The 10,951-nt window shown below is 43.4% G+C and overlaps 1 protein-coding gene across 1 annotated transcript; it reads left to right on the top strand.

Moving 5' to 3' along the window:
* The first annotated feature begins 732 nt into the window (after positions 1–732).
* Positions 733–10,797, top strand: LOC306695925 (SERTA domain-containing protein 2-like). The gene is made up of 2 exons (XM_079159363.1): positions 733–951; positions 8,243–10,797. Exon 2 carries the CDS (start codon positions 8,247–8,249, stop codon positions 9,207–9,209), a length of 963 nt encoding a protein of 320 aa, XP_079015489.1. The 5' UTR covers positions 733–951; positions 8,243–8,246; the 3' UTR covers positions 9,210–10,797.
* Positions 10,798–10,951: the final 154 nt, after the last annotated feature.

Below are 10,951 nucleotides of genomic sequence, written 5' to 3'. Positions count from 1 at the left end.
TCTTAAAGCTGCACTAAATATTACTTTATTTTAAACACAAATGACAGTGACAACAGAAAGAACATTGTGTACATAGTGTTATGCTATTCTTTGTGTATAATCCATGCACTTTTTGTATTTAAGCTCTACATTCAGTATTTCATTCATTGATTTATTTAATCAATTAGTCATTTTAAAAGTTTCTTTTATTACTCCTTCCTATTTTATTTAGTATTATTGCTTCTGGAATATACCTTTAGTGTAATGATACATTATAAATACATTATTGTATCAATTCATATATTCATGAAAATGCAATATACTTGTCTGTTGTATGTATTTAATATTTGATAATATATCAAAATTCGTATATTTTAATGACTTAACCAACATGGACAAATATCATAAAGTACTATGGAGGAAATTACAACAGATATTGAGCTAACATGTCAACATGAGCAGACGGATGAAGACCGTTGAAAGCTCTTGAGAAAAAAGTAAGTGAGTCGAGCTTGAGGTGATATTGTTTTTGTTAAAATGTTTCATATTCGCTGCACATCAAAATGCCCCCCCCCCCCCCAAAGCATAGATTAGTTCTGCAGAGCCAGAAACTGGTTTTATTTTGAAGTTTATCACAGGAAGTGGTATTAATGGCGGTCCATCCTAGCTTGACTGGCGATTCTCGGTGACACATCTCCTCCTCCACCTCCACCTCCTCCTCCGCGGCTCCACTTCACCATTGTGTGTGGAGCTGAGTGAGCGTTGAGGTCGAGGCTGCCGCAGGGTGGGGGGGGGACGGACGATGGCGGAGAATTAACAAACAAACAAACAAACGGACTATATAATTTATCCTCCATCTTCTTCTCCTTCTTCTTCTTCTTCCTGCTGACCGTCCGCCGCTTCCCGCTCCCGGCCTCACCGACATCACACCCATGCAGCAGAGGAGCCCCTGGACGGGACTAGCTACATGTGGTGAGTGACAGACACCGACACCTTTAAATACACAGAAACTTGTCCTCGCGCTGCCAGCCGTTTGTCCGTCGCGAGCCTGTGGGCAACGCATGAGCGGTCTGTGACGTCACGTTAACTTATGAGAGGAAGAAAGAGCCGTTTGTTTAACGTTACTACAGATTTAACAGTAATTATCATACATTATAGTTTACACCTTTATACCGCGACAGGAGCCGGTTAATAAGCAGAAAGAGTGAGGTTTTTATGTAAAATTAAAATAATATAAAATCAAAATAGAACAACGGCTTTTCTCTCCGGTTGTTTGTGGAGGTTGTGGCCGGGTGCGGGAGCCTGGTCGCCGGGCAAGTAGGCGGGGAGCAGCCGGTGTGTCTGGAGGTCCCGGAGGGTCTAAAAACCAGCTGCTGCTTTGACAGCTTTATGCTGCGCTCTGGGTCTCTCGCAGTGATTAATACCGGAGCATTAAGACCGGCATGTGAGCAAATATCCGGACATGGAAACTATGAAAATGGCTTTTAACTGATATTGTGGGTTTAGTTGGTTAGAGGTGGTCAGTAGTGACTTTAAATGTCTTTTAATGTTTCTGTATGGACTTGTGGTTCACTTTTTGGTCCTCAACATTCAGCTCATTGTCCTTAATATGTGTAATTAATAGTACTTAATTACATGTATATGTACTGTATCAACAACACACGCCTGTCATGTCCCAAGCCTTTTGTAATAAGTACTTAATGTTTTAAGTTTTGATAAGAGCCGGACTGATACTTGTGTTTTGACAAAGGCAGATACATATACTTAAATATTTTCTGTTTCATTTTCATTTTTGGGATTTCTTTTGTGTCCATAATTAGTACTGAACTGGACACTCCCTTTAATGGAATTAAATGAATTAGTTAATTAAATTATGATCAATAGCAACTATATAAAGCCTTTAAAACTGTATCTATTATTGATTAATATATTGTTGCCCCTTTCAATTAATTAGCAATCTGTGTAAAGATATCTTGAATTAAATGATCTCGTCTGACCTGCAGTCAATAAACAAACCCAACGGTATTACATTTATATTTATATTTAAAAGAAGTCCACTGATGTGTAGAAGCTGATCTGCAGTAGCTGCATGAAGACAGCGCGTCAAACCAAGTGTCCCAGAGCTGTGTTTACACTGGTTACACTGGGGGGGTCAGAGGTCAGCGTGTTGCATGTTTCCTGGCGTGGAGTCGAGGTTTAAAGGGAAGAATGTGGTCGCTGGAGCGGGCGGAGTTACAGCAGACTGACAGACGTCCGCTCTGCTCTCGGTACAATCAGCACTTTGTGTGCATTATGTAAGACTTTCGACATTGGACTCGCACACTCTGCGAGGATGCCGGTCACACAGCCGACTGACGAAGACGTCGAAGACACAAGCTGATCAACAGGCGGTTTATCTAGGAGGCTGAGGCCATGCTGGCTGCACAGCGGCGCTTCAAGCTAAATGCTAACTGTCTCTCAAAGACAACGCTGACATGCCATGTGTAGCAGGTACGGTGTTCGCCAAGCACCCCGTGTTAGTTCAAGATAACAGTGTTTATTTAGAGGGAAATTGTTGCGCAGCAGTTGCGGTACAAAGTAGGAAAGAGTGCAAATAAAACTAAATATAATAAACTAACTAAAGATTAGCAATACGGTGCAAAAACCCCCAGTGACAGATAACAGGGAGGGTCAGAAATAAGCAGCGTGCTCTGATTTCTTAATCAGCAGGAAACACAAACTACAGCTGAGGCTGATGGGAAAGTTCTGAGTTGGACACATTCAGATCAGCATTTAAGTTCCACGTTATGTCCTCCTAGTGTACGATACATGGAGACATGATGCAAGTTTGATTTGACACTCGACTATTTCACATGTAATTGTTGCAGCTCTTCTTTCACAGCACATTAACACCGTTGTTTTGCTTTTTTTGGCGCCGTTTTTTGGAAGTTAAGTTTAGTTTAAATTGTTTTGGTTGCACTTTCTTAACACACCTGAAGTGCGACACACTCTTTATTTGAGCCTCAAAAAACAAAAAGACAATTTCCCGTAGGCTTCGGTCCGTATATTTACTGTAACATCAGACAGAAAACCAAACAGGACAAAAGACTGAGTCATCAATGACTCAAGAATGACAGATAAAAGACGTATCACATGTTGTGTTTGTGTTTCATCTTTAAGTGAAACACCTACACACGCACACACACACACACACACACACACAGGTAGTAGTGAACACACAGGATTTGATTCTGTGAGTAAAGTCCAGCTTCACTTCCTGGACTCTGAGTTTCCCTGAAACACAGTTATTATCGGCAGCAATAAAGAACTCTTCTCTCTCTTCTATACAGAAAACAAAACTGAAAAAGAGTTTCAGAGAATAACTTTCTTTTTCTCTGCCTGAGTGCTGCAAATATAAAGTGTCTCTTTAAAACAGGTCAGTCAGCAGGAACATGTTCCTACATGTCAGGCTGAGCAGTGTGGGCAGAGACACACACACACACACACACGCACACTGTGAGTCAGGTAGACAAACAAACACACACACTGTTACTCAGGTAGACAAACACACACACACACACTGTTAGTCAGGTAAACAAACACACACACACACGCCATTACTCAGGTAGACAAACACGCACTCACACACACTGTGAGTCAGGTAGACAAACACACACACACACACACACTGTTACTCAGGTAAACAAACACACACACACACTGTTACTCAGGTAGACAAACACACACACACACACACACACACACACTGTTAGTCAGGTAAACAAACACACACACACACGCCATTACTCAGGTAGACAAACACACACACACACACACACACACACTGTTACTCAGGTAAACAAACACACACACACACACTTTTACTCAGGTAGACAAACACACACACACACACACACACTGTTAGTCAGGTAGACAAACACTCACACACACACTGTTACTCAGGTAGACAAACACTCACACACACACTGTTACTCAGGTAGACAAACACACACACATAAACTGTATTTTGAAAACCATCGACTAGATATTAGAAGTGATTCATGGTTTGTGGACTGTGGTTTTGAAGCCTTGAGTTCGGCATTTTGGCCGTCGCCATCTTGTTTTTGTTTAGAGAGAATACAGCTTTAAGACACTTTAATAACAATCATTTTTCACTGTTTTTCAACCACAACAAAACCAGAGGCCATTATCGATTAATCTGACGATTATTTTCCTTCATTTAATCGTGAAAATTAAAGTTATAATTTCCCACAGCTCAAGGTGACGTCCTGAAAGATCTTGTTTTGTCCGAAAGCCAAATATATTGTAGTTTATTATCATGTATGACGAAGAAAAGCATCAACTTGAAGCACAGAATATTCTTTTAATTCCTGCTGAAAATAGTGACTTCAATTATTATTTGATTATCAAAATAGTCTGTCGATCTACTAATGTATTAATCAGATTATCGTCGCAGCTGCAAAGCCTTCTCTTTCCACGTTTCTCCCCCAGAAGATCTTTTCTGATGCAAACTTAAAGGCAGATAATGATCAGAAACCTGTAAAGCAAAGTGTTCACATGACGCTTTATCAGTTTATTTAGGGGGGGAAAAAACAGGATGAGAGCTTTTTTATCTGTGATCTCCAAACACGGGATTCCCCAAAGTACCGGATCACATCTGTGAAACACCAGAGTGACTGAAACACTCTGCAGCTCCACAGCCGGTCTGTGAGAGAGAGGAAGAAAGATGGCGGGCGGTGGAGTGTGCTGCTGGCTGTCGTGAGGATGACTAAACACAGAAGCCTGCTGAGCAAGAACATTCCTGCGAAGGAGGAAGCTGCAGCGCGGCCAAACGGTAACACGCCGCCCTCGGTGTGACGCCGCGGATCCAGGAGCAGAGAGCCCAACATGTCTCCTCACCTGTGACGTCACACCTGCAGAAAGAGTCGACTCAGCGGTGATTTTAGTTTCATTTACGCTTAGACAGCTGATTTACTGACAAGTCACATGACTCACAGTTTAGGATTGTTTTAATGGTGTCAATCTTATCTGGGGAGATTATGAAAGGAATGCTGCAGTGATTCATGAAACAAGTGTAAAGGTGATCAGTGTGAACGTAGACGGCTGTTATCAAGCGATTAGCTGCTTCTCTTCGTCCCGTCTGATCGTAAACTGAACGTCTTTGGGTGTTTTTTGGACTTTTGTTCGGACAAAACAAAACATCTGAAGGCGTCTCTTTTGGTCAGTGAGGTAAATCCACGGAAAACAACGCTAACAGTGTTGAGTTTATAAGAACTCAAACTAACCGGCGTGTTTTTCAGGATGGAGACCGACGTTCCGGTTTCAGCTTTTCAAATGTGAACTTGTGTCTCTGACGGGGAAGTAAACAACGAGTGTGTTTTAGGACGACACACAAAATACAGCATGTGATGAATAATCGTCAGATCAATTGCTAGTGAAAATAATAATATATATATTATATGTAATAATGAGTTGCAGACGTACTGTACATACAAACATGGTGCCCATGAGGTCATGTGATCACAAGGGTTCACATGTTTCAGTCTCTGAGAGCAGAGCTGCTGTAACACAACACCAGCTCTGATAGTTTACTCAATGGAAAGGTATGTGACACACACACCCCCCTAAACACACACACACACCCCTGCACGCACACACGCATACACACACACACACACACCCCTACACACACACACATACCTGTCAGATCTCCATGACAAAGATTTTGGTCTGTTTTTTTCCCACAACTGCAGCGTTTCTGAAACTATTTTTGGATTTCTACCTCATCACACAGACAGCTGGCAGAGGGAGGGAGGGGGGGAGAGGAGGGGAGGGGGGGAGACATATTTGAATCTCAGCCAGCTGATCCAAAGTCACAAGAAACATTTTTCATTCGTAAGGATTCACGATCAGAGTGTGCACACACTTAGGTTTTAATGTTCGGAAGTCAAGTGTCTGTAGGAAAAGAGACAGACAGACATGGGGGAGGATGCATCGGTCTCTCTCTCTCTCTCTCTCTCTCTCTCTCTCTCTTCCTATGTCTCTCGCCCCGTCACCTCCTCACCTCGTCCTGGGTGTCGGAGCAGATGGCCCCTCTGAGGGGCCCCGCATGGGTTTAAAGTAGTGAGGAGAAGGAGGGAGAGCTGATGAATAATCATATATATATATATAAGGTGTGTGTGTGTGTGTGTGTGTATGTGTGTGTGTGTGTGTGTGTGTGCGCAGTTTAATTCAGTCGCTGTCAGCACTTTCTGACGCCTGTTGGCCGAGTAATCGAGAGGTCACAGGTTCAAATCCCCGCCACAGACCTCCAACCCAGCAGCTGCCTTCATCAGCACTGCTACACACCAAGTAACGAAGTACATTCACTCTTTAATACGATTATTACTAGTCCACTTTTTTACCTTATTTATATTATATTTAATATTTATTCTACTTCATAGTTCTACTCTACAACGATTCAGAGGTACATATATTATAAAGAAGTACTTTTTACTGCACTACGTTTATCTGACAGATTACATTTTGATGATCGATGTAAAATATGATGCTGTGCTCGAGATGAAACAGTATATGAAGTAGTGGAACATTAAAATGCTTCTTATTGTTGAAAGCATCAGTAATAATATGATTTATATATATTATAATAATATAACTCTGATAAGGACCTTCAGATTTGCTGAATATCTTTAAGTTTTAGCAGTTATCATTTACATAAGTACAAGGAGTAATACCACACTGTAAAGGAACAGAAGTATTGGCAACAAAATGTCAAAGTATCACAAGTAAAAGTACTAGTAAAAGTATTATCTTTGATGTATTAACATTTGAGCAGGACGTTGACAGATCTGATCCGCTTTATGTTCCTGTTTAGTCTGAAACGTTATATTTCATAAACGATCACATTGTTTGTTATTAAAAATCTGAAAAGAAACCAGTACTTGTAAAATACACGCAGAGGAGGGACAAGTACAACGTTTCCCTCTAAAATCTAGTGAAGTAGAAGTAGAAAGTGTAAACTACTCGAGTGTGAAGTAGAAGTACCTCAAGTGTACTGTCGGTCGTACAAATCTGAGCATGAAATTTAAATCTAAATAAATTAAGTTATTTTACAGCTTTTAGGCTGATTTAGTCACCAAAGTGTGTATGTGTGTGTGTGTGTGTGTGTGTGTGTGTGTGTGTGTATGTGTGTGTGTGTGTCGTCAGGACGGAAGTCGCCTGTTTCCTGTGTTTTGTTGTTCACTCAGAAGGTGTCAGACTGACTCCCACCCAATCAGCTGACTGCGGCTCACATGGGAGGAGGTCAGCTGACACACACACACACGCGCACACACACATGCACACATTTCTCATGACAGTTTGCGAGGAAGTCGCTCCGCTTCCAGGAAACCTGTGACTTGTCCGTCACAACGTTCCGTGTCATCACTGGTGTGTTTCTCAGCAGCACACTTCATGCTTAGTTCACGTCAACATGTCAACATGTCTCCATTCCTCGCATTTAATGACCCGAGTACAACCTTCAGCTACTTTACTCGTCTCTATTATCATTTCTGTAACTTTAGACTTCTACTCCACTACATCTCAGAGGTAAATATTCTACTTTTTACTACATTTGTCTGACAGCTTTAGTTACAGCTCTTCATCTCATTCCTGTCCAGTGAAAACCTCGTATCTCTAGATGTGTTGATGTTGAATGTTTGTGATGAACTGAAGGATGAAATGTTCCTTCATGTGTTGATAAAATCCTCCTACTTCTTCAGATTAATAAACTCTTTAAAGCCTCAGCTGGAAGATGCTTCATAACAAAGCTGAAAACAGGTTGTTTGTTCTTTCTAGAGATACGAGGTTCTCACAAACATGATGATCTCATAGAATATGATGCACTGATGAAGATTAAACTAGACAACAGGATGTAAAGGAGTTAAAACACAACACACACATTGATGCAGCAGTGATATTAATCCAGAAACATCAGATATAATAGTAAAACACTGACTTTTACTTGCAGTTGAGTATTTTCACAGTGTGGTATTAGTACTTTTATTGCAGTAAAGGATCTGAATACTTCCTCCACCGCTGGCTGTTCCCCGGTCAGATTTGAACCTGTGACTTTCTCGTCTCTTGACTCCGTCTGTGATCTTCGGGACATCTCCAACATTCTCTGTCATCTTTCATTTCATCAGTAAAAGTTCATCGTCGCTGACGGTTTGATGCCGTCCTGGTTTCTTGTCTCTGAACCGTTTTGTGTCTCCGCTCTCCGCAGATCCATGTTGGGTAACGGGGTGAAGCGGAAACTGGACGAGGATGAGGACGGTTCGGAGGAAGGCCGGCGTCCTCTGGCGGTCGGCGGCATGTCGCACGCGTCCTACACGCTGCAGCGTCAGACGGTCCTCAACGTGTCCCTCATGAAGCTGTACGGCCCTCGGACGGGCGCCGACCTCGGCCTGCAGCGCCGGGTCCTCATCAACAACGTCATCCGCCGCATCCACGACGACTTCAGGCGGGAGGGAGGCGTCGGCGCCCTCTTCTTCTCGGCTGCGCCGCCTGTCGCTGTCGTCGCCGCCGCCGCCTGCGAGGACGAAGGCTACCGACAGCCTCCGCCTCCTCCCTCCTCCTCCTTCAGCATCCTCTCGTCACCGCTGTCGGCGCTGGACTCCTGCCTGACTCCGGCCTCGCTGCTGGAGGAGGACCTGCCCATGTTCTTCACCCTGCCGCCGCCCTCCTCCTCCTCCTCCTCCTCCTCCTCCCAACACCACCTGGACCACTCCCCGAGGCCGCCGCCCTCGCCGTCGCCCAAAGACAGCTTCTCCTCAGCCCTGGAGGAGATTGAGGAGCTCTGTCCCTCCTCCTCCTCCTCCTCCTCGGTCCCGCCGTCACCACCTCCTGCTCTGGTTCAGTTTGATGTGGTCATGAAGGAGGAGGGGCGGGGCTTTCAGGAGGTGGAGGAGGTGGAGAAACCTCCTCCTCCGTCCTCCCCGGGCTCCTTCCTCACGGACTTCGCTCTGGACGACGTCCTCTTCACAGACATCGACACGTCCATGTACGACCTCGGCCCCTGCCCGCCTCTGTCGGGAGCGCCGCCATCCAAGATGGCCCCCGTCATGATGGCGGACGACCTCGTCCGGTCCATGTCGGGGTACGGAGCGGCCGGGGCCGGCGCCCAGAACCAGCCTTTTAAGATGGACCTGGCGGAGCTGGACCACATCATGGAGGTGCTGGTGGGCAGCTGAGAGGACGAGTTAGACTTTTTACAACTTCTTGTTGATTTTGTACAGTTTTAAAGTCCCGACGCGCTTCACAGCTGGTTGTATTCTGCAGGATTCAAGCTGCTGCGTGTTGCGGTTTAACATCGATGGATTATTAGGACAGTGGGTTCCATTGGCTGTTAGTCACGTGTCCTTTTCACGCACTTACCCCGAACCAGCCAATAAATGAAACAACGCCGTCCATCACGACAGCGTCAGTGTTAGCATCAATGTTAGCACTAATTAGTAACGAGCTTCTGGTTTCTCAGGACCGATCGCGGTTAGAAGAACACGTGCGAGCGCATAGTGAGCGAGGGTTCACTTGCAGCGATTGGATGGAGATGAAGTGACGTCACTGCCGGACTGAGTGGTGATTGGGCCTTTTAACGTGTGAGGGACACGTTCCATTTACACACGGCAGCTTGAACCCCTGAGTTAAAGTATCAGCGGCAACACCGTCGCTCTGAGGATCCAGCGTTTCAATACGTTCCTCACTGACGTAGAAGCAGAAGCTCAGCGTGAAGCGCCGTCCTGTTTTCTACCGACGTCCGAGAAATTGTAAGAAACAAAAGAGACTTTTCTACCGTTTTTACACATGAAAAACAATCCAGTGCCTTTTTTAAAACCCCCTCGATCAACACGGTCACGTCTCGCTGTTACTCGTCACTCGTTGTTTCATTTCATCAAATGTAAAGTCGGCTTTTCTTTCTCTCATTGAATCCCATGAAGAGAAACACAGACGCACACGCGGCAATGAAACAGTTTGTTTTGTTCTTTTCATTGGATTTTGATAAGAAGACAAATATTCTTATTAATTCATTCTGGTTAAAAACCAACTTGTAGTTTTCAAACATCTCATTGGTTGAGTTAAGTTAGCGAGTTTACAAACTGAAAATCTAATTAATATATCATTTAAATATGGATACACATTTAGACAGTAATAACTTTATCTTTTGGTAAATGTTCAAACGTTGGCAAAGCTACAAAGAATTTGTAGGAAACTAAAACATTTAACCCTTAAGTTGCCTCCTAAGTTCAAAATATAACATGAATGTTGATTTGAGCTCTTAGCCACACAAACAACACTTAGCTTAGCATAAAGGGACACAAAGACACGCAAACTAATTACCTCCAAAGCTCACGAATCAACTCGTGGTGTTTCATTTGAATGCTCTTGTTAGTTTGAGTGATTCTTCGTCGCATCGTCGTCGTCTGTGTTTTATCGGAGCTTCGGTCTCGTGGGGTTCGTTGACTCTCACTTCTAACTCAACCAGTGAAACGTTTCTTACCAGAATAAGAGTTTTAAGAGCTGAACTACAATAATAAATACAACTACTTCATGGCGTGACGGGTCACTTTAATGAGTAATAAGGTGATAAGCAGACGTTCCCTTCAGCAGAAATAACTCTCTATGAATTATTTATTATCTCTCAGCTCTCTGCGTGTATTTATTGTAACTCTGGACACTAATGTGTTGTTTGTGGAAAACATAAATATGTATTCTTTCAAAGGATTCAAAATCTCTCCCATGAAATGTATCATTTAATAAATGATTTGGTTTCATATTTTAGGATTAGTGTGTGAACACTGGGCCTGTTTTATTTCATGTTTTTTTTCACTGTTTTTAAGCTGTTTTGTTTGTTGTTTGTTTGTCTCCAGCTGGTACCGACATGCTGTCTGTGTGGATCAGGTCATCATGTCCTGATACATGAACGTTCAAACTGAAT

This window comes from Pholis gunnellus (genome assembly GCF_910591455.1).
Source record: "Pholis gunnellus genome assembly, chromosome: 5".
NCBI lineage: Eukaryota > Metazoa > Chordata > Actinopteri > Perciformes > Pholidae > Pholis > Pholis gunnellus.
This window is presented reverse-complemented; position numbering and strand designations above follow the sequence as displayed.

Excerpts from the sequence above, each read along its gene's own strand:
- LOC306695925 (XM_079159363.1), top strand. The coding sequence starts at position 8,247 with ATGTTGGGTAACGGGGTGAAGCGGAAACTGGACGAGGATGAGGACGGT.